The sequence below is a fragment of the Urtica dioica genome, chromosome 8 (assembly GCF_054948205.1).
Source record: "Urtica dioica subsp. dioica isolate 48M chromosome 8, U.dioica_male_clone48M_v1_H2, whole genome shotgun sequence".
NCBI classification, from domain to species: domain Eukaryota; kingdom Viridiplantae; phylum Streptophyta; class Magnoliopsida; order Rosales; family Urticaceae; genus Urtica; species Urtica dioica.
This window is the reverse complement of record NC_142763.1, coordinates 1,893,434-1,921,225: the sequence shown is the minus strand read 5'-3', so window position 1 is coordinate 1,921,225 and position 27,792 is coordinate 1,893,434. Positions and strand designations below refer to the sequence as shown.

Genomic DNA, 27,792 nt, shown 5'->3' with positions numbered 1-27,792 from the left:
ATATTTGTTATTTATATTAAACTGAAAGAACATGTCTTATATTTACGAAAACGGAGAAAATAAATTGCGCCTTCAGATTAAACACGTGGAATATCGTTGCTATTTTTCCTGCTCGCAACCTCGCTCAAACAAGAGAAAGACCCCACATGGAATATCTTGTTCGATTTATTTACCAACATTATATTACATCAAAAGTATTCAATAATTAAAAAGTAAGCTTTTTCTACTAAACTCAGCTGAATCTCCTATTGATCCACCTCGTGTAAGAACTAATGATCAGAATCTATCAGGTTTCACTTTATTGAGTATTCCTCCTGAGTCGATATTTAGCTTCTTCTTCACTCCCACACTAAAACAGAACACTAACACTCAATCTCTGATATCAAAACGCTTCTCAATGCAAGAACTTACTCCATGACTCGAATCGGACTGCACAAAACAAACTTCCCATTGCATGAACTCGACCTTTTCACTGACCACGACGATGAAGAAGAAGAAGAAACATTTTCCGATCTCATCCTTCTGAGTTTCTTCCCAACATTATTACTATTACTATTATGACCCCTCAACTTCATGATCGTTTCCAGTTCCTTGGCTTCCAAGCAACCGAGAGAAACTGATCTCCGACAAGGCTCTACCACCCTGTTACAAACCGTCTCTTCAGAGCCTCCGCTGCTGCTCTCGCCGCCGTGGTTCTCATTCGCCGCAACCACCGGCGGCCATGGATCCTCCTCCGGCGGAAGAATCACCGGAGCGCGACACATGGGACAATTGGTGTGCGATAGAAGCCACGTGTCGATGCACGCCACGTGGAAGGCGTGCCTGCATTTCGGCAACAGCCTCAGAGCCTCGCCTTCTTCGAACTCGCTTAGGCAGACCGAACAGTCCGCGGTTTTGACGAAACCGCCGTGTTTCTGATACTTCACAGCCACGATGGTGGCGATCGCGGCCGGGTCGATCCCCGTCCTCCGGATGTGGGTCCCTCTATTAGGGTTAGGGTTTGTGGTTCCTGTGGAACGGCTTTGCTTGTACTTGAAATATAGTGCGATGGCAAGGATGAAGAGACCCAGGGAGACAAAAGTGATCGCTAGGATCACAAAAGCCGTCGAATCGCTGGAGACGCGAGTCGCCGGCGGTGGATACCACGGCCGCCGAAACGGCGGCGGCGGAGATAAATTAATTCTGAATAGGGGATCATCGTCACAGAAAGGGAAACACTGTTCCTCGTCTTTGATGACTTGTAATTTTCTGTTTCGGTATAAATCCATGGTGTCTTTTGTACTGACTGTAACTGTTCATAAACCTTTATTCAGTTCCACGTGGGAACAAAAATCGGTATATAGAGAAAAGATTAAACTCACCAGGTGTGGTTATTAGTTGATGATTATCATCTTGAGAGAGAGAGAGATCTAGAGAGAGAGAGATTATAATGTGATATTCAAGTGCGCGAGAGGAGATATGTGAAGGGCGTGGATTATGTCTTATGATTGTATAAATTATCAGGAAATACGTGAAAGGCGTGGGTTATGACTAATTCACTTTGATTTGGTTTAGTTGTGTACTGGTGTGGTTATGCTATATTTTAATTTTATTATTTGTTTATTGACAAAAGTCAATGTTTGCTGTGGTTGACGTTTGACTCATGACTTTGTTGCAACTTCCACGAATCCGACTTCATTAAAAACTAGGACGATTCTACCCTTGGAATGACCGAGCTAAAAGCCCTGCCTTCTCATCACGTTCTCTTAGGGCATGTCCGGTAACATTTTTGTTTTTTGTTTTTAAAAATAAAAATTATGTTTTGTTTTGTTTTCTAATTTTTAAATAATAAAAACATGTTTGGTAGTCATGTTTTTGTTTTTTATTTTTAAAAATAAAAAATAAAAACATGTTTGGTAATCATTTTCCCGATGCTCCGGGGAAGACAGCCGCCGAGATCGTTGTTCGCCAGGACGAGCACGGAGACCGGCGAGTTTCCGAGATTCGCCGGAATTCCGAGGCGGAACCGGTTGTCGTTCAGGAAGATCACGTCCATCGGGCGGTCGAAGAGCTTCGGAGGCACCGGACCTTCGAGCTCGTTGAATCGGAGGTCGAGGAACTTCAGGCGAGGGAGGAACAGCACCGGCGATGGAAATCCGCCGGCGAATCGGTTGTTCGAGAGATCCAGCTCGTGGAGGAGTTTCAGTCGCCGGAAAGACTCCGGAACGACGCCGCAGAAGCGGTTCGAGTTGACGTGGAAGAGAGAGAGGTCGGTGAGGAGGCCGAGCTCCGACGGGAGGTAGCCGGCGATGTCTCCGTGGTTCAGATCGATTCCGGCGACCACTCGGAGTTTAGGGTTCCACGGCGACGGAGCGCAGAAGACTCCGGTGTAGGAACAGACCGAAGGACCGGTCCACGTGGCGGTGAAGTTCTGCGGATCGGCGACCAAGATCTGTTTTTGTTTTCGTTTAAGAAAATAAAGAGACGATCGAGAGTTTTTGTTTTTAAAAATTTTGAAAACAAGTTTTTTTTATTCTCCAGTTTTTGTTTTATTCTCTCCCCTATTTTTTAAAACAAAAAACAAAAATGACTTTGTCAAACACGTTTTTTTGCCTAACGGTCACTTTTTTATTTTTAAAAACAAAAAACAAAAAATAAAAACGTTACCAAACAGCCCCTTAATCTTTTTCATTTCTCCTCTGCTTCGCTCCAAATTCTCTACGGCGACGATGAATTCGAAACCGTCAGTTGAGAGATTCAAGGACTGAGTGAGTGAGAGAGAAACAGATATAAAATGAAACTTAATAACAAATGGGAGAGTTCAAGTGCAATGATAGATAGGACTTCACAGATAAGTTTGATTCACTTACCAACATTGCATTACATCATCAAAATCATACCAGAATTACTACATATTTCACACTTTGTAGTCTCTAATATAATCGAACAATAACCACAGTATTATATGTTTTTTTTTTTTACTATATAATCACAGTACTCACATATCAGAGCAAAACAGAACAGAGTTTCACTTGCAAACAAAAGTTTTTATAATTAAGGAACAGCCATTTTTCTAATCTACTCTGCTAAATCCTCTTTTGATCCAGCTCGAATAAAACTATAACATGTCATAAAAATCTCTCAGGTTTCACCTTATTGAGTAGATTTTTACCTTCTTCTTCTTCATCTTCTTCTCTCACCCACCAAAACAGAGCCGCTAACACACATCCTCTGATATCAAACGCTCCTCAACGGAAGAATCGAATCCGTGACTCGAATCGGACGGCACATAACAAACTTCCCATTGCAAGAACTTGACCGTTTCATCGACGACGACGATGAAGACGACGAAGAAGCAGAAAAATTTCCCGATCTCATCCTTTGGAGTCTCTTCCCAAGACTAATGCCACCCCTCAACTTGTTGATAATTTCAAGTTCCTTGTCCTCCAAGCAACCCAGAGAAACCGATCTCCGACTAGGCTCTACCACGCGAACAACTGTCTCGTCGGCGCTTCTCTCTCCGTCGCCGTTTTCCGTCGCCTCCGAAGCCACTTCTGTCGGCGGCCGCGGCTCTTCCTCCGGCGGAACGACCACCACCGGAGCGCGGCACATGGGACAGCTGGTGTGGGACCGGAGCCACGTGTCTATGCACGCCACGTGGAAGGCGTGGCTGCATTTCGGCAACAGCCTCAGAGCCTCGCCTTCTTCGAACTCGCTCAGACAGACAGAACAGTCTGTGCTCTCGACGAGACTCTCGCCTTTCCGATACTTGACGGCCGTGATCGAGGCGATCGCCGCCGGGTCGATCCCCACCGTCCGGATGTACCACACGTGGTGCTCCACCGTGCCGCGATCGTCGCCGTCGTTGTCGCTAGGGGTAGGGTTAGGGTTTGGGCTAGGGTTAGGGTTGGCTCTTCTGGAGCGGTTTGATTGGTACTTGGAATATAGCACGTAGACACAGACCAAGAAGAAGGTCACGGAGATGAGAGTGATCGTTCCGGTCAGGAAAGTCGATACTTGGTGGGAGTGATGAATCAGCACCGCCGGCGGCGGCGGAGATGGATTTTCGTAAACCGAGTTGCATTTTTCCGAGCAGCAATATACCGAATTGTCGCACAGATATAGTGTTGTCTCGTTTAGAACTTTTCGGAATAACTCACCTTTGATTATCAGAAATTTTCTGCTCTGGAATAATTCCATGGTGTCTACTTTACTGTGACTATAAAATTAAAAAAAAAAAAAACAGCTTTTTTTTTCTCAGTTCGACATGGAAAAGGAGATTCATATGCAGAGGGGCAAATATTTAACTTACCAGGTCTGATTATTATTCGTTGATGATGATCATCTGTCTGTTCAATTACAGAGCCGTCTCTGAGAATAGATCAGAGATGTTGGTTTGTGGTTGTTGAGACTTGAGAGAGAGAGAGAGACGTGATCTTTGAGTGTGTGCGAGGAAATGAGGAGATGTAGAAATATGTGAAAGGCGTGGTTTATGAGTCATGACTTGTACTAATTCAATTTGATTTGGTTTGTGTGGTTATGGTTTATTTTATTATTATTTGTTTCACAAAAATCGACTTTTCTTGTTGACGTTTGACTTACAACTTTTTGTAAGCTTGTGGATATGGCTATTATAAGTGATTTAATTAATTAGTAGGAAATAAATTGGTGTAGGTGACGGTTGATATGATCAACTTATTCGGGCTTGAACCTGGTCCAGCCATCTCTAGCATAATAAATACTCAAATTCATACATGATTAAATATATATATATATATATATTTTTTTTTTTTTTAAGTAGCACTATTGACCAATATTGTCAACAATTCCAGCTTATGGACCCTATGATTGTCGTCGTCAAATAGGATCGTCCTAGAATTTTTCACTCCTGGATGTTCCGACTCAGCCTCCGAAGGAAGGTCTTCCACTTCAGATCTGCCACGAGCTCTGACCACTCGCGGATCTTTCGCAGCACCGTCACTCCCAGGACCACCACTGCAATCAGAAGTACAAGAGAGGGTCAAACCTAACCCAAACCTTTATATCGGAGAGCCGGCCGGGCCGGGCCTAAAGAATACGACTTTATGTCCAACTCAGGGTCAGCCTCTCGATCTTCGGAGCCGAGAGTTGGGTTCGGACTTGAAAATGATCTAAATTGGGCCTCAACAAACTCAATATACACTTTTAATCAAAATACCAAAACTTATAATAGAAAAACATATTATGAGTAATAAAGTTTTATTTATATTTTAAAAACACTTATTCTACTAACATACGTTTTAAACAAAAATAAAATATTTTTATACTATACAAAGGGTTAGGCCCGAACCGGGCTTAATTCGGGCCCGTGCCAAGCCCGGATTGAACTTTTTTGAAGGCCTTGATTGGGCCGTGCTTGATGGTATGAGCCATAGTTTTGCTTGGCTGTCAGAAACCGGACTTGAAAATGACCTAAATTAGGCCTCAAAAAACTCAAACTAAGTTCATTAAAAAAAATTAATTAATATTTAATTCAAAAATACACTTTTAATCAAAATAATAAAAAATTTAATAGAAATAAAATATCATGAATAACAAAATATAATTTGTGTGTCAAAAATACTTTTTATACACAATAACATAAGTGTTAAAACAAAAATAAAATATTTTGTTACTATATAAAGGATCGGAACCCACACTACAAAAGTCAACGTTTTGCCCCACAGATATTTCTGTCGCAGAAAATAAATATATGTCGTGCAAAAATCTTTGCGTGACAAAAGCCGAACTGAATATTCTATCGCGCATTAACACCAGAGATGTGAAGGATATCAAAATCAATCCTACACACAGCTTCAAACACACTGATTCAGCAATTCACACACACACTCACACACCAAAATTCAAATTCCACACATCAGAGAGACAAACACATACACCTATTAACACACACACAGTAACTCGCCAATTCAACACACCAAATTCAAATTCCAGAGAGAGAGAGAGAGAGATAGAAAAAACACACACATACACACACAAATTTTAGATACAAGACACACTGATTTTCACACAGGAACACCGAATTGAAATTCCAGCGAGAATTGAAATTTCAGATACTCACACATTTCACACATACGTACACGGTCGATGAAGGACGGCACCGAGAGAAAACTTTGGACGGCCTTCGAAATTCTCTCGGAGGACAGTCTTCGGGATTCGCCACGTACCGCGGGCGGCGAAACTACAAGATTCTCTAGGCCGGTGATGAAATTGGCGAAGAGAGCTTGAGAGAGAAGGAGTTCGGCGAGGAGAGATATGGAATCGGCGGAGAGAAAAAGAATGGAAATTTTTACGTACGCACGAAATATCTACTTACGGCGAGGAGAGAAGAAATAGAATTTTCTTGTGATATTCTATTGTGAATAATATTAACATCACTATAATAATCCCCACTTCGTATTAATCTTGTACTTATACTTATTCAACAAATTAAAACAGAATAACAAATACAATAATGGAAAGGGAGTCACAAGAGTACATTATAAAAATTAAAATTATATTAAAAACACCGCGGTACGGCACATGGGACAAATGGCATTGGATCGGAGCCACGTGTCGATGCATGCCACGTGGAAAGCGTGGCTGCATTGAGGCAAAAGCCTCAGAGCCTCGTCTTCCTGAAACTCGCTCAGACAGACTGAACAGTCCGTGCTTTCGACGAGATTATCGTCTCTCCGATACTTCACGGCCGTGATCGAGGCGATCGTCGATGGGTCGATCCCCGCCGTGTGGACGTACCACACGTGGCGCTCAACCGTGCCGCGATCATCCAAATCCCGGTCGTTGCTAGGGTTAGGGTTATGGATTGTTCTTAATAAGCGGATTTCTTTGTACTTGGAATATAGTGCGTAGGCACAGACACAAAAGAAACCCAGGGAGAGAAAAGTGATCGTCAGGATTAGGGCCAGATTATTCGAAACTTCGTTGGACTGACTAGCCATCGCCGGTGGCGGCGGCGGCGGCGATAGATAGAGAACTTGGCATTTATTCCGGCAGTAATCTTCCGAACCGAAGCAGAAAGGAAAACACGATGTTGTCACGTTTTCAGCCCTTATTAGGACGAACTTATCTTGGAAGATTAGTACTTTTCTGTTTTGAAATAATAGTTCCATGGTGTCTCGTGTGACGTGTCCGTCTGTTACTAGTTCTTGAAAACCTGTTCAGTTCGACGGGAAGCGAAACTAGTACTGATCTGTAGAGAAAAGATAAACTGTGAAAGGCCTCTGATTATTAGTTTATAGTTATCATCTATGGGTTTGATGTGATCATTGAGTGTGTGTGAGAGGAAATTAGGAGATGAAGTAATGTGAAATTAAGGCGTGGTTTTGACGAAGTTCCGTTATGACTTGTGACTAATTCAATTTCATTTGGTTTTAGTTGTGCTCTTACTGCTCGTATGGTTATGGTTTATTTTATTATTATTATTGTTTGTTTAACAAAAGTCAACGCTTCCTTGATGACGTTTGAATTACAAGTTATTGATTGTAACTTCTGCCCCCCCGGACCCATGAGTGATTTAATTAGTGGGAGCTAAACATTGGGGAATTTCTCCATGTACGGTTTTTTTTTTTTTTTTTTTAATTATATAATAAGACTAGTTTATGAAAAACTTCCCCAAATACGGAGTTTTTTTTATTTGAAATTGTAAATGAAACTTATTCTAGATAAAACTATTTAGAGAAAAAAGCTAAATGAAGTATAAAACCATAAATGTGGAAATGTAAATCAAGTGTGCTTATGTGTAAGAAAAATTTAGGGGCCTAATTTACAAATGTTTAAGAAAAAATAGAAATTATTTTTTTAAAAAAATAAATAGGTAAAAAGTATTAGAAAAAAATTGAAGGGAGATGAAACACCCTATAGACACTAGCTCCCTCTAAATAATAATAAAATATGTAAAAAAAAAACTATATAAACATTTTATTGAGAGTAACAAAAAAAATAAACTCCTGCTCTATTGTAAGAAAAAATAACCGTATGATCTTTATTTTATAAGATTAAAAGCTTGGTTCAAATGTTGTTTTTAGGGAAGTTTGGTTCATATCTGTAGGATTAAGTTTCAAAAGTCCGTATGATAGGCAATGTTCACAAATCAGTTGGTATACGCGGCTGAGATGATCCCTTGATTTATTTGGTTTAGGCCCTGGCCCAGCTACCTTTGGTTTAATACATAGGGAATGGGACGAAATTATATGTTTTAAAGATGGGATTTAAATATATTGGCTACTCTAAAAAAAAACTAAAATACTAAATTCTGTTTAATGTTCAGAAGAAAAAAAAATTATCTCGATTGTAAATCTATCAAATCTCAATCATTATGTGAAGAATATTTCTGATACATTAATTCCAATTGGTGTTCATCCAAAAAATAAAAAGTAATTCAACAAAAATAGCAACAAATAATTCGTTTTAGGCTCACCATAGGACTAAAAAAAAGTCGAACAAACAAGCAAGTGTGTGGAGGCATAAAACCGTTAAACGAAATATAAACTTGCAAGCGATATAAAATAAGGCTTTTGTCTTGTAATTTTAGGTGGACTTGGCGTGGAAGATTGTTTGTGACCGAGTACAAAGCAAGATAGCCACGTCATTTGCTTTTGCGTGCTTTCACACTTCACGATGTTTGCAACATTTTAAGTGCTTTTATCCAAATCAAAAAGCCATTAATTCCCACACGTAAAGTCCATATATGTGAAACGACATTAAGCCCTTCATTTGCTTTAGAAGAAAATAAGAAGAAAAAACGCAAATATATTATATATAAAAAGCATACAAAGAGCGGAATATACACCGAAGCTTGAAAGTAACACAATACTATAATCCAATATATATTTATATATAGATAGATATATAGATAGATAGATATCAATCAACATGTCCAAAATCGTTATGCGTTATCGGAGTTGTTACGAATTGCGAAGCATGGTAGATAGATTGTTCTTCTCTAGAAATATTACATCTTTGGGGAGAAATTATTATTCACCAAAAGCAAAAAATATTGGCCGGTATGGATATTCCATGCAATACCAAGGTTTGCAATTGTTCAGCACCAGCAGAGAAAAGTGGACAACATTTGGCTCCACAATGTAATATTTAATGTTATTTATATATGTATATATACACTTCAAAATCAATATTTTCTTTCCTTTTTTTTCTTCTGAATATTGATTCTCTTCTTCTTCGGCATTGAAGGATATCTTGTTTACATTTGTTATGCTGATTCGATGCACTAACTAACAGGCTAAGTAAGGATAAAAGGGAAAAGATTCAACCACGTGTCTGGCCGGATTCTCGTTGGTTTCGTTTTCCGAATTGGTATGAATTTCTTCCATTCTTAAGTTAAGAAAATATTTGAGCTCAATGTTTTAGATCACACTCTTTGCTTTCATTTTCACTACTAATATGAACTCATAAAGTTTTGATAAGCAATTATATATGATGTATTAAACATTTCTATCTTGTGACTTTTTATAGTACAATTTGAGACGGAAAAATATTATAATTGGAGGATTTTAGTATTATCCTTAACCGCTAATTCCATATCGTCTAAATAACATTTGCAGGGCAAGATGGCTTTTGGGCACTATTCTAACTATTGCACCTTTTTCGAAAGAGAAATTCAAAAAATTGCAAACCATAGAAGGTATATAGGTGCCTTTCAGTGTCTTTTTTTTTTCCTTCCTCCAAAGATAATTTTCATGAGATTTAGTCTCATATATAGTTGCACAATGTGACAAATCTCTCTCATGAATATTTTTATGGTGATATCAATAATTGAGAAAAGCAATAATGTATTATGTTGTGTGTGGTAAAGGGAGAGCGGAAATGGTGGTTGATGAGGTAGAAACCGCTGTGGAGATTATAGAAAAAACAGCAAAAGTGGCTGAGAAAGTCTCATCGGATGTGGCAGATTTTCTTCCGGAAAATGGCAAACTAAAACAAACTGCGTTATTGGTTGAACGTGTATCCAAACAAGCTTCCAAAGAGGCTCAACTTGCTATAGACTTCATTCACAAGGTACATTTACATTTACATTTACATCATTATAGACATTTTTTTTTCTTTTCTTGTAATGAACATGCCTAAAGTATTATTGATGGACAATTATTTGGGTACCTAACTAATTAGATATGAATTAGGGATAAATATCCTTGGAAATCATTAATATATTTGATGTACAACTAAGTAATATTAGTCACGTATTGGGATTACTACACTCTTTTTTTTTTCTTAATTAAGTCATAGTAACATCTTATTTGGCTTGTAGAAATGTCATAAAAGGCTGCCAATCTTCCACAATGAGCTTTTTCATATTTTTAATTATTTCTTTCATATATCTTTTACTTTTTTTTTTACTCCAAAATTGTAATGATCATAAATATGGCTGAAAATTTATTAATGTAGGTTGATGAGTTGAAACATGACCTGGAAGACTTGGAAACTATGGTTGAACCGGTTGTTAAGATGAAGATTAAATCTAAAGTGAAGTAAACTAAGAGTGAGTTAATTTTTCAGAAGCATATATTCTTGTACATTTAAGTGATTCTTTTTTATTTTGATTATGTCCAAAGAAGCTCTTGAAAATTAATATTTATATGTATTGTGTCTCGATCTGTCGAGGTCAGTGTAAAATAAAGGGAAAAATCAGAAGCAAAAGATCATCGATATTTATTTCAAATGAACTTTCTTGATCCTTCTCTATATATACATGTACTAGAAAAGTAATCCAATTAAGTACTCATTTTCTTTAGATTGCTATTTTAATTTAATATGAAATGATTCTTCTCTAATCTCTGGTTCCTCTTGTCAAGAAGCTTAAAAGGATTATTAGTTATTTTATTTTTATTTTTGATTCATAGTTATGGTAAAAGATATTTTTAAGATTTTTTTTGGGCTACTTTCCTTATTTTAGTCAAACTATGACCATTTTGCAAAATATGGGAACTTAGCTATATAGCTACTAAGTTTATGCAAAATAAAAAAAAAATTTAATAATAATAATAAAAAGCTGCTAAACTCTTATTGATAAAATGAGTTGACAATAAATAATTAATATAATTTTGGTATAACTTTTATTACAAACTACTAAGTTGATTCAGATAAAGTTTTTTTTTCTTTTTTCTTTTAATGAGTTGAAGAATAAAGAATTAATATAATTATTGGTATACGTTATTACAAACCACAGATTAATCTTGTCGTTATGTAAACAAAGACAAACAAACAAATTAATAATCTTGTCGTTTTAATCAACTCAGCATTATCATACCATACATATAAATATTATATTTATTGTACAGAAAAAATTACACTTTAAATTTTATAAGGTTGAGACTAAACTTGAGCAACTTATGATGTGCTAAGCAAATAACAATAATTTAAATTGATGGGTCCAGCACAAAACTATATTGAGAATAATATCCAGCATTGCATGTTTGCTTTTTTAAGATTCTAAAGCTGTCATATATATTAATCACGCAAAAATATGTATATATATATATATATTTATAAACGACACAAATGAAGAGGATATGTATATAACTACATTTATTTAATTTTATACATTTATATTCCCCGGAACATAATGAACACAATAAGTGACTGTAAAATGTTGTTTTTATTCTTTGGTATTTTGGCTTTTAAGCTGTTTTGCTAATGTACAGCTATGCATTACGTGGCCATTAAATATGACTAATATTCTTGAGAAATTCAGCTACTGTTTAATAATATTCTAAAACTTCTACAAAAGGCCATAGACTTGTGAAATGCGTTATTTACGATCCTAGTCAAGAAGGGAAATAAAATTTGTCAAATTAATGGACAATTCGAAGGTCTAAAATAATTTATTATGAGAAGCAGCTCATTGAATCCAAGATTTGGTTTTAAGTCTTGATCGGCTAAAATTAAGAAGATTTTCTAAGATTATGCGCCTCAAGATAATCCAGAACCACAATAATACTTTTGATTAATTATTTGTTTAATAGTTTACTTTTCACTTAAGTAATATAGGCCCAGTTTGGTATTGCTGCTGCTTTCAGACAATTTTACTCATGTGTACAATTTTAAGTTTTGTTCTTTACAAACAAGAGAGTACGTAGCTACAGTAATGGATCGAAATACGTTGGTAAATCGTTAGTTGGTATCTCCGTAAAATAAATTCATAAGTTTACCTATTAGAATCAATAATCACTTCATGTATTCATGTATTTTGATGTTTGAAATAAATAGTCGCTAATACATATTATCAAAGTATGATTACTGTCAACTCTAATACGAGTGATCAATATTTTGCCAGCCTTTTTTATTTTTATTATTGAAATTTATAATCGCTAATACATATTTCAATATGTATTATCAAATATGATTATTGTCAACTCTAATATGAGTTGATCAATATTTTGTCAACTCTAATATGAGTTGATCAATATTTTGCCAGCCTGTTTTATAGAGTGTATATATTATTCATCATATGCATTAATGTAAAATAAAGACCTTATTAGTTTTAATTTCAGAACCAATTTTCAACTAAATAATCTCAAGAAAACAATGAAGAAATATAACTTTTGCGAGAGCTTCTTCATTATATCTACTCGATAACACTATTATCTAAAGCTTTTTTTAATAAGTCAACTAAATAATATAATCCTTTAAACAACAAGAATCAATTAGGGGGCGAATTAATGCCACAACAAATCAAGGGAAAACTTCAATTAATTCTAAGAAAGACTTAATTCCCTCGTATCAAAAGAAGCTGGTTTGGTTATATAAAATTTAATATGATTGTAAAATGGAACGACAGATATTGAAAGACGCGATAACTGAAATAGAGCCATAACTGCAAAATAATTCAATAAATCTAATGGAATTGCAATATAATAATTAAATCCTCCAATAGGAAGAAAAAAAACATAACACAAAAAAGTAACATAAAATAAGATCTTTCGTTACTCAACAATAAAAAAAAGACAGTCTACATGGCCAAACTGAGAGCAGCGCAGAAAGCAACTGCGACAACACCAGTGAAAGAAGATCTGCTCAAAACGGCGGCGTTGTGCGCCGGCGCCGGAGCAATAGCGTCGCTAGGCGAAGCAGAGATCGACGACGGAGCGCCGGCCGGAGAGTGAGCGGAAGCCGTAGCCGGTGAGGGAGACGGAGAGACCTTCGATGAATGATGATGAGATTTGGTCGGAGAAGACGCCGGAGAAGCAGACGGAGAATGAGCGATAGCTGCGGCGACGAGCAGAGCGAAGATCGCGAGAACGACGGGGATTGAGCATAGACGGGCCATTATAGAGAGAGAAAGTGAAACCCTAGAGAGAGAGAGAGAGATTGAGAATGATAGAACTCTTTTTTGCTTTTGTGTTTGTCTGAGAGCCTGTGCGATTTTGGAGTGAAAGACGACTCAGGCTGGTATTTATAGATAGAAATTGAACGTACTTTCCTTCTTTTTTCCACGTGGGTCGAGCACCGTCCGATTGCTTCGGGGCACGTTTCGCGACTTGATCGGACGGTCAAGATTTTGTTTCTCTAAATACGCGGTCTATTTCCTTAAAGTCGTTCTTCGTGGTAAACATAGTGGGGTTGATATCGAGCCGTACACGTAAGCAAGGACCTCGAGATTGCGCTATCAGCAACAAAAATTAATTGGCTAATTGAGTTTTTTTCCTAATTTAATAAAAAGATGAAATTTATGTTTCCCTTTTATTATTATTTTTCTTGCTTTTTCTTGTGTAACGGTCGAGAGAGTGGAAAGAAGGACTTTCCTTTGACAACGGGCATTTTTTTCGATGGGACCCACATGCATAATAAGTAATACACGTTATAGGAAGACTAGTCTTTCCAGTTTTGGTCTTCAAACAATTGTTTGGAGTCTTTGACTATTTGGACACTGCTATAGAGATAGAGCAAATTTCCAATTTCAAAAGCATTAAAGAAAAACTAGAGATTACCTTTTTTTTTTTTTTTTTTTAAATATTCTTAGCATTAGAAACATTAGAATTTAGAATTGAATTATGAAGATGGGCTTGAATGTTGATTATATGAAGACAACTGTCTCGCGTTTACTTAAATTTTATTTATTTATTACTGGCTAAATGGATGTAAATAAATAAATAAATAAATTCCGCCCACTAAATTTCTTGTATGACTCATATGGGGTGGCATCTTTACTATAACTATATTTACTTGCTGATTGCTTTATATATTTATTCGGATTGAAGGAAAGTAGATATGCCACTTAAAAAAAAAGTATAATGAAAATCAATATATTGATATAAATTTGAGGCAGCTTCCTTTTTGTCATTGAAAAGCACCAAAAACTAGGAATAAAAATTCTAAAAAGAATGAGATCTGCAATTTCAAGGAACGTATTGATATTTACTTGACCAATAAGCATTAAGCATCTTAATACATCTTTTTTCTGGTTGATATTTGATTTTAAAATAAATTTATTGACAAGAATCTGAAGATATGGGAAATAAAATTAAGGTAGATTAGATTTAGAGAATCGTACAAGTCATTATTGGCAAGAATCGCCAATTTTAGAACACTTGCAATTTGTGAACTTTTATTACAGAATCGTATCTTGAATGGTTAACAAAAATTTGAACAAATAGGGAAACTTAGCCAATCACCAATTTTAGAACACTTGCAATTCTAATTTCTGTGAACTTTAATTACAGAATCGTATTTTGAATGGTTTTAAAAAACTATGGACAGTTAGGAAAACATAGCTAAGATCATATATCAAAAACGCGTGTGAGATCTTTTACTCTTTTTTTTTCAACGTGTTCCATGGAAAAAAAATTATTATTAAATTTAAATTATTTATTGAGTTCATAGTCATAAATTGATTAAATTGTTTTGGCTAAGCGAATGTAATTCCACAATGATTGAAAGCTTCAGAATCAAGCAAGAAGTAATAGCGAATGATGTCTCATTAATCTCTGTAAGTAGTAACAAATATCACCAAATCATATTACAAAATCAAACCAATAATAAATCAATAAATAAATGAGATACAGCAGAAAATAAATTTATCAACAAGCTCAAATCCCTATAAACGAAACCGAATCAAATCTCTGAAGGAAAAAAATGAATCTCGGACCAATCCGAAGTCTCTCACATCACGAAAACGGAAGCGAATGCCGCGACGGCGAAGGTTCCGGCGACGGAGAAGGTAGTGGAGACGGCAGAGTTCGACGGAGCATCGGCATTCGGCGGCGACGCGATCGTCGACGGCGAAGTGGCCGGTGATAGGTCGGAAGACTCGGGAGTCGGAGCCGGAGGAGAGCTCACGTCGGAGGTCGACGGCGAGGGAGAAATCTCCGGGGAGGTCACTGACGGAGACGGAGCAATCGAAGGCGACGGAGTCGGAGAGACCTTACGCGGCGGCGATTGAGTCGGAGATGGAGACGGCGATGGAGATTGAGCCACGGCTGAGGCCACGAGCAGTGCAGCCATAAGAGTGATCATAGCGAAGCTTTGGCGAGCCATTTTAGAGAGAATTTGGGGAAGAATATATTTCGAGAGAGAGGTTTTGAGAAATGGAAAGTTGTTTGTTTAATGAACTGATGAGTTTAGAAAATGAGAAATAGCTGGTATTTATAGAGAAGTGTTATTGAGTTCTATAGAGACTTTTTCAGTCAAATGTTCTGGGTCAATACGACCGTTGGATTAATAAGTACGCGTGATTACCTGGATCAAATCGACGGTGCAGATTCGTCAGTGTTTCACTCTTACTTTTACGAGTCTATAACTTAGCTCAAATTACATACGTAACCGAGTAACCGATCTATCGTGCGTACGCGGTGTTTGGTAGTCTGTTGCTCTCCCATCTGGACCGTACACGTCATATAGTCTGTTGCTGTATTGGCCTTTTGGCTGGGGAGAATCAGAACCGTTGGATGTAAATAGTCTTAGCTGTAACGGTTACTTGGTCGACGGTAAGGATTGAGGTTGTGTTTTGGTCTGTCTATACATTTTTCTTTGTTTTGCTTCTTTTTTTTTTTTTTTTCTTTTTTTTATGTGTATAGGAATAAACTGCATTCATTGAGTTTTTATTTTTATTTTTTTAATCTCGCATGGATATAAAATATGGGAAAAAACTGCAGTAAATTTTCACTGGAAACCAAAAAAAATTAATGAAATACCATTATACCAATATACCATACAATGATACAACGATTTATTAAATTAATACATTAAAACTTTCAAGGATTTATTATATATGTTTTAATATAAATGGTAATGTTTCACTTCATTGAAATATTGGAGGTGAGCTGTAGATACTTCTTATTCTAAAAAATTAATTTACACTACACTTGAAATCATCTGCATATACTATTTTTATTTAATCATCATAACGTCAACAAAAAACATAGTATATCATAATATATTCTTAAATGCAAAGACTTCTTAAAGATTGACATTAAATATTTCTTTTTAATAACTAGCCAGATTAGTTGAACTAAATAAACCGAAAATTTCGAGCCAAAAAAAAAAAAAACCGAAAATCAAAACTTAAGTACACTTGAATGGAATACAAATTGAATTAGAGGAGCACAAACAAAAGTGGCAAAATTGGCTAGAAAATAGCTGGATTGTTTTTGTTACTTTGTTAAAAATTCATGAACGTGTTTCAGTGACACACAAAGTTGTCCAATATTGGGCAATAATTTCGTATGCAAGTCTTTTTTTTACTTTTCTTTTAGAAAATCTAAGAATTATAAGTTGGGAAAGATGATGAGTTGTTCACTGGTAGGCATTTGAGTGTGCCAGCAAGAAAACGTCCATCTACAACTTTCAACCAAAAATAATAAATTAATAGACCTTTTTCATCATACTCCAGCAGAAACAACCAATAAATTAAAATAAATAAGCAGTTTTGCTTAATATTTTCTTTTAAAGGAAGCAAGCTTATTATAGATCATACAAATTAACTACATTTTAACCCTGACAAAATCACCATATAATATACAGTTACCGATAAAAGACGATCGAATTGCCAATTCGACAACAATAACAACGCGAGTCTATAATTGATTACATTGAAAATTTAAGCAGAAATATATAACAAAGAAAATCAACCCTTGCCTAGTTGAAGCTAAGAGAAGAATGGAAGTTTTCCTGTTTATTTATTTATTTATCATTATTGATAATGAATAAGTTACTCAAAACACCCTTCATTTGTTCACAACCATATTCCTTTAGGAAAGTGAATCCCTGATAATGCATTTGCGTTGATAGACTAGACTAATAAGTAATAACTAATGGGTATTCAAGTCATTCGTAGAACGCGTCTTATGAAGAAGAAAAATACGTCATTTAAGTATGGAAGAAGTTGTTTTTTTTTTTTTTTATATTTTATTTTTTCTAAAGAAAACGCGGAAATTGATGAAAGCTGCAAAATATATTAAGTGAATAACTTTTCACGTCGTTTCACGTTAAATATAAATAACAGAAATTAAGAACGATACTACTTTTAATTTTAATTTGAACATATTTTTACTCAATCTATATGTTGGTATGTATATTTTATAAATAATATTATTTAATTTATGATAACTTTCATTTGATAAGCAAATAAAAATATGGAATTATTAATTGTAGCCATTTTTTGTATTTTATCGCAAGAATAGCAGCAAACAATCATTTTTCTTCATGTTCACAATTTTTTTAAAAAAAAAACTTGTTTATTGTTTTGTGCTCTATATAACTTTATTTACAGTTCACAATTTCATTTACAAAAAAATAACTGTTTACTTTTTGATATTTTGAGAGGATTTAAAATAGCCGTTATTTCACATTAAAACCGTTGTTTTCATAAATTTGTGAATTAAAATTGAAACATAAAAGTTGATTTCGCTCTATGATGAAGGAAATCGAAAACATTTGGTCAAATAGAGCAATAAAACTTGTTTGGGCCCTAATTGCCTGGATTTTCTCCCTCTAGGATAGTCTCGGCGTCGGCTACTTCGTTAGCTAATGCCACCAACCTTAGAGCGAGGGAGAGGTATTTTCGGAATATAGTTTTTTTTTTAAGGGAAACATATATTGAGTTCAAAAGAGAAAATGGGAACTTCTCGTCAACTCGGCGTGCATGCACTTAGTCATGTTTTCAAGACTCATTCGTTCGAGTAACACGAGAGATAAGAGTGCTTGTGGTCGCATGCTCGAAGGATATGGAGGGACAACAAATTACATATTTCTTAATTATATACCACATTCTTATTATTTTACCTTGACTTGACCAATGTTAATTAGGGTTTAGGGTATGCAAATAACTGGAAAAATGCAAATCCGTTCGGACCACCAATTTTTTTTTAAAACGACTCCAATATTGTCTGGTACATTTTTTATAACTAATCTAAAACGGTCATGTACTCCGATTAAAAAAAAACATTTAACTTCTAATCATACTGGTTCTATTTTTTAAATTATTATATATATTTATTTTAAATGACTAGGCATTTAAACCTAATTTAAGTTGACTTAAACATGTTAATTGGTATAATACATTAATATTAAAAAAAATAATCTGTTTACTTGTTTCACTTGCAAAAAATAATTTTAAAGGTATTCAAAACGATATTATTATAAAACGGACTAAATCGGACGGTATAGGTCTAAAACGACTTGGTCAAGATTAGTTTATTGTCTTAAATAGTTTGGTATGGCCTGAATGAACAATTCTAATTGTTTGTTTAAAATAGTCCCGGTCTAATTTGAGGAACGGTTAGAGAACAAAACAAACCGTGGACATACTTTCTAGCAAAAAAAAAAAAAAAAAAAAAAAAAGGTGCACATACTTATCAATAAAGCTGAATAAACGCAAATTTTCTATGAGAAAAGGTTCCAATTTCAATAATAACGACACAATACTTGTCTAAAGTAAACTTACTTGTCTAGGTAAAGCAAATTAATCAACCAGCAAATACACTACTACTCGTACGTGAGATATTCCTACTCTACAACAACAAACGACAGTAACAATCTAAACGACATCTAAACGAAACACCCAATCAAAAACGACTAAACAATAACCAAAACGACGGAAACCACTCCAACCGCAGCTACTCCTTTCATTCCCAAGCCCCTCCAAACGGCACCGCTCTCAGAAGGCTCAGGCGACTCCACCGGAGAATCGTGTATCTCCGGCGACGGAGCCAATTCCGATAGCACTGGCGACGGGGACGGAGACGGAGTTGCCTTCACCGGTGGAGGCGGAGATGGAGAGCTGTGCGCCGACATAGACGGAGCAGGCGCCGGAGCCGGCGAGTTTGCCACGGCCGAGCCGATAAGAATCACGGCGAACAATGTCAGAGTCAGAGCGGCTGAGATTGAGTGAGCCATATATCAGAGAGAGAGAGAGAGAGAGAGATTTGTAATTTGTATAATCAGTTATTAAAGTATGGCATGAAACACACTACATATGACATATATAATATACATGACCAAATGGGTTAGGTTCATGAACTGGAAAAGGGTTTTGGGAACGAAGAAAGGAAACACAATGATTTGAGGAAGGAGACAAGGGAACCGGAAAAATGTTAGTCCGAGGTGGTTTCTTCAATTACGTGCTTACAACGTAACGGGTTCGGTTTCCCGCGGAATATTATTATCATTGGGCCAATTGTGTATTGCCACGTCATGCTAAGTGAATATATTGGAAATCGGCGTTGTCGCTCGTTACGGTTGTAGAGAAAGATAGTCGTGGTTATTTGTCTCTTGGTGCTTGGAACGACAAGAAGATCAAGTTATTTATTTTATACCATGTTCTGATGTTCATGTATCTTCGAAGATCGTACGTCGAAATCAAAACCTTGTTTAAGGGAGATTACGAAGTAGACCACATGTTATTATTAATTACCAATTGGCTCAATTTTAGTAATTGAATTTGTCCTCACTGGTTAAAATAAGCGGATTGAACTTGTGACCAACTAGAATCATAGACACATATAAAACTAATTGATTGCATCTTAGCCAATATTTCAATTTCTAAGAAATAAATAGTCATTTTACCTACACATCAAACTTCTCTGATTTTTTATTCCCTGATTCTAATTAATTAGTAAGGGTTAATTTTTATATTCCATATATCGACGTTGATTGATTTTGATCTTTTTTATTGTGCGTACGTTTTCATTTAATCTTTCTTTCTGTAGAATTCAATCGACTCTCTTCTTCCAAAAACGTGACTGAGAGTCTAGACGACGCAGAGTTTTGGCTTCCTTGCTAGCAAATCCATAGTGAAGAAGAATAAGAGTTTCGACTTGGCGTCGGAACGCGGCCAATGGAGTCTTTGGTGTGGTTGATTGAAATGGAGAGCGATCCGGATGCAGATTTCCTTGCTGGATACCGAAACTCCCTCACGCGTTTATTCTCTCTCTCTCTCTCCTTAATTTTTGGCGGCATGAATTTTTAATTTCTAAAGGAAAAATTATACAAAATAGTTATTTGAAACTTATTGATTAGCAAAATAGTCAAAGTTTCAACTTTTCAGCAAAATAACCAAATTTACGTTTTCAATATTTTTTTGACAGGCAAGATTAATTTTTTTTTACGATTATTATAAGTAATTTATCACTTTCAAAAAAATTACTCTTGGGATAAAAAAAACTTGAAACTAGAAAACTGTATATTTTTACTATTTCACTAAATTAAGACAAACTTTGGTTATTTTGCAAATTCATAACTTAAAATTTGTTATTTAGTTATATCACCCTTTTCTAAATCTCCTGTAGTTAATAACCAATAATAATTATCAATAAATTTATGGTTTTGTGCACTAATATTTAAGTTTCTAATTTTTTTCCTTCATAAACCGTGTATAGTTAATAACTGATAATCATAGTGGTTAATGACTTTCTTGGTTTCGAATTTCGGTAACATTTCGGTTTTTAATTTTTTTTCATAATCGCTCATCATTGATAATCGGTAATAGTTATTAACAAATTATATGTTGACTTAAACCGCAATTATTTTGATTGATGAAGCTTTTTTATGCGCGTGAAAACGGTAATGTTGTGCATCAACATGTCGGTGCGAGTACACAGTGGTGCATTAATAGTTTAACCACGTATTCCAGAAAAATTAATTTTTTTTATGTTCTTTGTGTTGCGCTCTCATTGTTTTTAAATATTTGTTGACACTATAAACATAATATTTACATTGGATATAGATTGTGTGCAATGTGGTTAAATTTATACACACAGAAGAATTCAATTTTTATTGTGATTTTTTTTTTTTTTGGTTTAGCTGAATCTAAATTATTTAACATGTTAATTAGTTTCAAATGAGTATTAGTCATAACAACGTTTCAACTACTTTTCCCAGTCCCACATATTTTCTCGTGTAAGCTCATGAAATTTATAGGTACCAACTCGTCACAGTGGTCTACATTTTACGTAAAAACCTACACATGATGAGGTCTATTTATTCAACTAAATTTGTGCTCCTTTAAAGGAGTCTCATCGCTTTCCATAAAACAAAAAAGAAGGTCTCAATTATAAAATGGTCCAATCTTAAATCCTTTTGAAAGTATAAAAGGCTTCAACCTCACCACATCAGCATGATTCTCATCCATACAGATTTTTTTTCTTTTTATTTTTCTTTTTCAATCTTCGGTCATTTTTTTTCTTCTCAATTTCCTTCCACTTCTTCTTTTTCAAAACAATTATTCACCTTTTGATTGTGGAGTATTTTTCAAGGAAACCTGACCAGCCTTTGGTCCAAGGAACGGCGTTTATACTTTATATCAACTGACCCATATATTTATTGATAAAATTAAAAGGGGATTCTACATCTTTAGAATCTTCACCAACTCTATTCATTGTCTACTCTTGAGAAGAGCTACATTCTTGTAAGGTGTAAAGTAATTTGAATGAATATGGCATTTATTACTCTCGCCTGCTAAAAAAAAAAAAATTAAAAATAAATTTAAAGACAACAAGAATCTCCAGTTGTGTTCTGAGAAAGAACAAATCAGGCTTAATAACAAAAAGTAATAACTTCAAGTTATTATTGGCATTAATGAATTAGGATTTCATTCAACTGTCTGAGCCAGCTTCAGCGTTGAGATTTGATGATCGGCTGTTAGCTTGGGGACCGTAAACGTGACCCATCTTAACCCGTTTAGTCTCGAGATATTTCTTGTTCTCCTTTGTGATAAGGCTTATCAATGGAACCCGTCCCGCCACAGCCAAGCCATAGCCTTTGAGACCGACGTACTTTGCAGGGTTGTTCGTCATCAGTTTCATCGTCCGAACACCGAGATCTCTTAGTATCTGCAACACGCAAAAGATCAAACAAGCCAATGCTTAGACTTACGTTTGAAACCCGAATTTTCATACTTTTTCTTCTTCTGTTAGCATTTCTTAGGTTCCAAACATGGCCTTTTAAGCTTGAAAGTCCTATATAGCCCAATTGCTTTTAATTTGGAAATTACCTGAGCGCCGATGCCGTATTCACGAGAGTCTACGGGAAGGCCAAGCTCTTCGTTGGCTTCGACGGTGTCGCGTCCGTCGTCTTGAAGGTTATAAGCTCGGAGCTTGTGGCCCAAACCGATGCCTCTTCCCTCGTGGCCACGCAGATAGACCAATACGCCCCTGCCCTCGGCCTCGATTTGCTCCATCGCACGCGCCAGTTGGGTCCCACAATCGCACCTCGCCGACCCAAATATATCTCCCGTGAGGCACTCCGAGTGTACCCGAACCAAAACATCTTTCCCGTCCCCTATCTCTCCCTTTTTTCCCACCACCAAAAAAATGTTGGTATTAATAAAAATAAAAATAAAAAATCGGTCTCTACGCTGTAAAGGAGAAAGAAAAATTGATACTTTAAACTAAAAAACATAAAAAAAAAAAAAAAAAATAAAGAAGAAGAAGTTGATTCTCACCTTGACCATTGCAATATGCTCGATACCATCTAAGATGGATCGATAGCAATAGGATGTGAACGGACCCCAAGTTGTGGGTATACGCGCAGCCGAAGAAAGCTCTACCAGCTGATCGCTCTTTCTCCTAAATCTGAAAACCCCGAAATAGAATTTTATCAGAGAACAAATCACATTTCGAAACAAAAAAAAAAATTGCTTCAAAGAATTTAAATGTCAGTTACCTTATCAGATCGGCGATAGAAATGATTTTCAAGTTCTCTTTTTGCGCGAACTCGCGGAGCCTCGGAAGTCTGGCCATTGAACCGTCATCGTCCACGACCTCACAGAGAACCCCGACGGGCCTGAAGCCCGCCAGCACGGCGAGATCAACAGAAGCTTCGGTGTGGCCGGCTCGTTTCAACACGCCTCCTTCTCTATACTTGAGCGGGAATATATGGCCCGGACGGTTGAAATCTTGAGGCGTCGAGTCCCCCGAGGCGAGAGCCAACACCGTTACTGCTCTGTCACGAGCCGACACGCCCGTGCTTGTACCGTGCTTTGCATCCTAACACAACACAAACGCGATCACACATTGAGAAACAGTCCATCACAAACAGAAAAACCCGGTTCTTTCAATAATTAGTGAGAAAGTCCACAAATTTTAAGAGTTTTATTGCCGTCACAATCACCCCTTTAGTTTTGCTAAATTCACCTTTACAGTGAATAAATATAAAACTGAGGGGATGATAGTGATTGATTTTAAAAACACCGGGGATGTGAATGAAAACTCTGACGAAAAAAAAAATACGTACCACAGTCACGGCAAAGGCGGTGCGGAGCTTATCCTCGTTCTCCTTGTCGTTGACCATAAGAGGAAGCTGTAATCTCTCGAGATCTTCGCCTTTCATGCTCACGCAAACTATGCCCGTCCCGTGCTTCACGATGAAAGCCATGGCTTCAGGCGTAGCCAACTCCGCCGCCATTATCAGATCTCCTTCGTTCTCTCTGTCCTCATCATCGACCACCAATACAAGCTGCCATTCCAATCAAAGAAATATACACGATCGATCAATCAATCAGTCGATCAAAACCTTTATCGTGGTAGAGGCAAAAAGGAATGCCCCGAAAGCGACTGGCTTTGAACTCGCGGAAGAATAAATTTTCTACCTTTCCTTGGCGAATATCTTCGATGGCCTCGGGAATCGAAGCAAACCCTTCTGTGGGGCGATCAAGATCGAACTCGCCGTTGTCGACGGGAAATCCGTCGGTGGTCGGCGCAAAATCCGCCGAAAGTGCTCCTAATGCGACCGCGTTGCCATTAGAATATGCCAAGGTGTCACTGTCCCCCGAAACCAGAGCCGCTCTAGTCACCCCCGGATATCTAACACTAAGTGATGATTTACCGCCTAGCCGAGTCAAGTATAGATTTTGAGCCTGCAAATTACTGAATAATTTAACGTTTTTGGAAGTCCTGCAAAACAAAATGGTCAGAGAAAGCAGAAAATTAGCCTAAATGTATCAAAAATTGGTTGGTCTGTAACACATTCTCTTAAGAAGTTTAACTCGTTGATGCGAAAAGGTTCTATCCAAATCGATACACTCTTTCAATACTTTATTAAAGCATGTATTGCCAAGTAGTAGTACTGTCTGACTATAACACCACAGAGTATAATTTACATGAATAATCCCATCAGATTGAAAATTGTTTGGGACGTATCAGAAAGTCTACTTTTCTCTCTCTGTAACTAATCTGGTATGGAAAACGCCTTCGTTGTTTTTATATGATGTGAAAATAGGATATTTTTTGGTAAAGGGAAGATTTTTATTTATTTTTTGATCAAAAAATCTCATCAAAGAAAAGACAAACTATGATACCTGGTAACAGAAATTCCTAGGAAAAAAAGAATAGCGAAAACATGTTTCTGAATGCAACAATCTTATAGTTTATTATTGAAAGAAAAACCTCATAGTAAAGTCACTACAAAGTCCTAGCAATTAATTTAGTTTTTTTTTTGTTTTTAGATATAACATTCAATTCCATCTTATCTGCTCAAAGTTCTCTCTGCAGATTGAGATAAGAACTCGTTCTTTTATCCTGAGTTCAAACTTCAAAGCTAAGGAAACGAAAACCAAATTATTGAAAAATCACCACAAAGACTAGAAGAGCTAATTCCTAACGAGGAGTCTCCAGAGGGCTCTACATAGATCGAAAACCGAGAAGAAAAATAAAATCGAAGCCGATATCATATCAGAGACATGAACGAAAAGAAAAAAACTCACTGAAGGCGTGAAATAGCGGTTGTGGAAGGAGATGAGAGGTTCATGGAAGCCATTGCCGACTGGGATTTACTCGTTATATTCTTCTATTTGACTAAACAATAGCCGGATTAAGAAACACGTACGAGAGATGATTTTTGGAGCCTCGAAACCCAATTCGCTTCTCTCTAGATTATCGCAGGCGTGTATATAGATTATAATGAAATTAGGAGAAGAAGCGAATTGGAAAAAAGAAGTTAGGAAGAAAATAGATGTCGTATTGACGATGAGCTATTTAAGTACCGGCGATTTAAAGAGAGAGGTTTGCGTGACGGTAATTCTTCTGTGTCACAACCCAATGAATGGACGCCAAATAGGATCGTGGTGGGTTTAATTAGAAAAAAGGAAGAAAAAAGCGTTTTTGGGTTTATAAGAAAGAAAGAAATAGATAGGTAATCTAATTAACTACAAAAAAAAAAAAAAAAAAAAAAATGGTCTCAACCCTCAACCTTGTTCATTGAATATTCCTGGAGAAATTTTTTAGATCATAGACTAGAGAATATCCGTAGTTTATTTCTAGGAAGCGGATAATGTCCAATTTGAAGGTCTTTTTCTAAAAAAAATAATCAACTACATTATAAAATAGCCAAAAACGTTTACACAAACCTAAAAATCAAATTATAAAATAAATCCCGAATCCTCTCATAATCAGATAGCAAAAAAACATGCAACATATTACTCACACGAAGAGAAAAAAAAAAAAAAAAAATCGAGCGGGAGAGAATCCAAAAATCTACCTGTATGGACCGGACCGACGCCGATATGGACTATCTTGGTTGGAAATCTGAGAGATTTGATAGGGTCGGAAAGATTCTAGAGCCCTAAACGACGCCGCTTCGGAGAAACCATCGATCTCAGTTCGAGAGAGAGGGGAAGGAGAAGATAAATACATGTTCACAGCAAAATTAAAAGAATAATGAATATTTTTGTTAGGCAAAGTCGCAAAGACAAGATGAACAAGAGCGAACAAGTATAAGAAAAAAGAAAACCCAAAAGATGTGTGTTTCTTACATTTATAGTGATCCGACGGTTGACACTTGAAAATTTGGCAAGAAAACGGAAAATGGGTGTGAACCACGTCAGCACGTGTGGACCCCATTTAGAAACACCAACCAACTATCCCATTCCTCGACCATACAATTGGAAGCAAAATGATATGGGATATGATGAGTTTTATTCGTGTACTGTCTCTCAAATTCAAATACCTTCTTTGAGGGTCAAATTTGACGAAGGTTACAAATGCAAACTCGATCACTTTCCTTCATCATGTTTATCACTTTCCTTCCTTGTTCCATCTGCTTTCCACCGTTGACCTTGACTAAAAGAGCATTTTGACCAGTCAAAGCAAGTAATAGTCGATATTTTTTTTACCGTTTGTTATTTTTTTAGTAGATTCTCTATTTATTTTGAATAGATTAATGTTATTTTTCCTTTATCCTTAGAGTGTGATAAACCAAGCTGTAGAGGTAGCATGAAAACACCAACATGCCAGAGCTAAATGACTGTGAAAAGTACGAAAACCGTATCAATGTTGCTATATATATAATAGTGATTCTAATAGGTAACGAAAGAGCTAGCCTTACATGCATCACTATTACAAATATTAGATTTTAAGACATCAAAAACATGATTTAAAAAAATTCAAAGTCAGAAAACGACCCCTAAATAAGTGATTTAAAAGTATATTTTTTACGACATTTTTAGAAACGTCTTAGAAAAATGGTCTACGTGGGTACAAAAAAACGCTAACGTGAAGTCATTTTTTGAGACATTTTCTTCATGTCACATATAAATACTTTTGAAGACTGTTTTTTTTTTTTTTTAAATGATGATGTGGATAGTTAGCTATGGAGACGTTTTTTTGTTCCCTTATTTACTTACATAGATACTTTTTATAGACATTTGTATTAGTAAGAAATAATGACGCGTATTATATCTGAAATCATAAAAATATTAAAAAATATATTAAAATGTATATAAGAATTGGGAGGTCTACGCCTTCAAAAAAAAGAATCGGGAGGTCTACATGTCGTAAAAAGAAGCATAATGAGTTTACTTTTCAATTTATGAGATTGAAAACACAAAGCACAAATGGCTTGAAACCAAAGCAAAGTATACACAAATTACAGTTTTTCCCTATGTGCGATCTAAACATATATACCGTGACCAACACCGAGGTACACTGATGCACAAATATCAGCAACAGACTGACTTCTCAAATCATGGTTTTCATCTCAAAGCGCCTGCGCGGTGGAAGTCAAAATTTTCAGAGAGGTTGACAAATAAATCGTAAAAAAATGTTCATACACTACACAAAATGATATATTCTCAAAGCAATTGAAGGCATCATATTTATTAACCTATTGGTCACTCCATATGAACATCAATTCCAAATAAAAAAAACACTAATAAATTTCAGACCATTAAAAACACGAAATTAATTTCATATAAGATATAAAACTATATATTATAATCTCTAAATCTGGTCACTAATTTTGTGGATGAGCGGCGTTTGAGCTTTTGGTGGGCCATTGTTAGACGTCTGAAAAAGGAGAGAATAAAATCGGAGTGGCGGCGAGGGTCGA

The 27,792-nt window shown here is 36.1% G+C and overlaps 7 protein-coding genes and 1 pseudogene across 8 annotated transcripts; 1 reads left to right on the top strand and 7 right to left on the bottom strand.

Annotated features, from left to right (window-relative positions):
- Positions 1-146: 146 nt before the first annotated feature.
- On the bottom strand, positions 147-1,474 carry LOC149387125 (uncharacterized). Its single transcript, XM_089624250.1, has one exon. The coding sequence runs from the start codon at positions 1,266-1,268 to the stop codon at positions 408-410; it is 861 nt and encodes a 286-aa protein (XP_089480376.1). The 5' UTR covers positions 1,269-1,474; the 3' UTR covers positions 147-407.
- Positions 1,475-1,867: 393 nt separating this feature from the next.
- LOC149387124 (leucine-rich repeat extensin-like protein 1 pseudogene) lies at positions 1,868-2,855 on the bottom strand (annotated as a pseudogene).
- Positions 2,806-4,485, bottom strand: LOC149387123 (E3 ubiquitin-protein ligase RING1-like). The gene is made up of 2 exons (XM_089624771.1): positions 4,292-4,485; positions 2,806-4,198 (listed from the first exon to the last, which is right to left on the bottom strand). The coding sequence occupies exon 2, from the start codon at positions 4,177-4,179 to the stop codon at positions 3,217-3,219; it is 963 nt and encodes a 320-aa protein (XP_089480897.1). The 5' UTR covers positions 4,180-4,198; positions 4,292-4,485; the 3' UTR covers positions 2,806-3,216.
- A 1,916-nt stretch (positions 4,486-6,401) lies between these two features.
- Positions 6,402-7,130, bottom strand: LOC149387122 (RING-H2 finger protein ATL54-like). The gene has a single exon (XM_089621627.1). The coding sequence runs from the start codon at positions 7,128-7,130 to the stop codon at positions 6,513-6,515; it is 618 nt and encodes a 205-aa protein (XP_089477753.1). The 3' UTR covers positions 6,402-6,512.
- A 1,676-nt stretch (positions 7,131-8,806) lies between these two features.
- On the top strand, positions 8,807-10,781 carry LOC149387121 (uncharacterized). Its single transcript, XM_089624272.1, has 5 exons — positions 8,807-9,104; positions 9,259-9,333; positions 9,582-9,661; positions 9,833-10,035; positions 10,423-10,781. Exons 1-5 carry the CDS (start codon positions 8,893-8,895, stop codon positions 10,507-10,509), a joined length of 657 nt encoding a protein of 218 aa, XP_089480398.1. The 5' UTR covers positions 8,807-8,892; the 3' UTR covers positions 10,510-10,781.
- A 2,073-nt stretch (positions 10,782-12,854) lies between these two features.
- Positions 12,855-15,594, bottom strand: LOC149387120 (uncharacterized). The gene is made up of 2 exons (XM_089621620.1): positions 15,139-15,594; positions 12,855-13,390 (listed from the first exon to the last, which is right to left on the bottom strand). Exons 1-2 carry the CDS (start codon positions 15,508-15,510, stop codon positions 12,986-12,988), a joined length of 777 nt encoding a protein of 258 aa, XP_089477746.1. The 5' UTR covers positions 15,511-15,594; the 3' UTR covers positions 12,855-12,985.
- Positions 15,595-18,822: 3,228 nt separating this feature from the next.
- AGP1 (arabinogalactan protein 1) lies at positions 18,823-19,409 on the bottom strand. Its single transcript, XM_089621503.1, has one exon. The coding sequence runs from the start codon at positions 19,366-19,368 to the stop codon at positions 19,048-19,050; it is 321 nt and encodes a 106-aa protein (XP_089477629.1). The 5' UTR covers positions 19,369-19,409; the 3' UTR covers positions 18,823-19,047.
- A 2,350-nt stretch (positions 19,410-21,759) lies between these two features.
- LOC149387118 (bifunctional riboflavin biosynthesis protein RIBA 1, chloroplastic-like) lies at positions 21,760-26,199 on the bottom strand. 2 transcript variants are annotated; one of them, XM_089623160.1, is made up of 7 exons: positions 25,945-26,199; positions 24,059-24,362; positions 23,704-23,925; positions 23,134-23,456; positions 22,913-23,042; positions 22,463-22,759; positions 21,760-22,301 (listed from the first exon to the last, which is right to left on the bottom strand). In XM_089623160.1, exons 1-7 carry the CDS (start codon positions 26,097-26,099, stop codon positions 22,065-22,067), a joined length of 1,668 nt encoding a protein of 555 aa, XP_089479286.1. In that variant the 5' UTR covers positions 26,100-26,199; the 3' UTR covers positions 21,760-22,064. The 2 variants fall into 2 exon arrangements, with proteins under 2 accessions (XP_089479286.1, XP_089479287.1); XM_089623161.1 differs by lacking the exon at positions 25,945-26,199 and adding an exon at positions 25,172-25,409.
- Between the last annotated feature and the right edge of the window lie 1,593 nt (positions 26,200-27,792).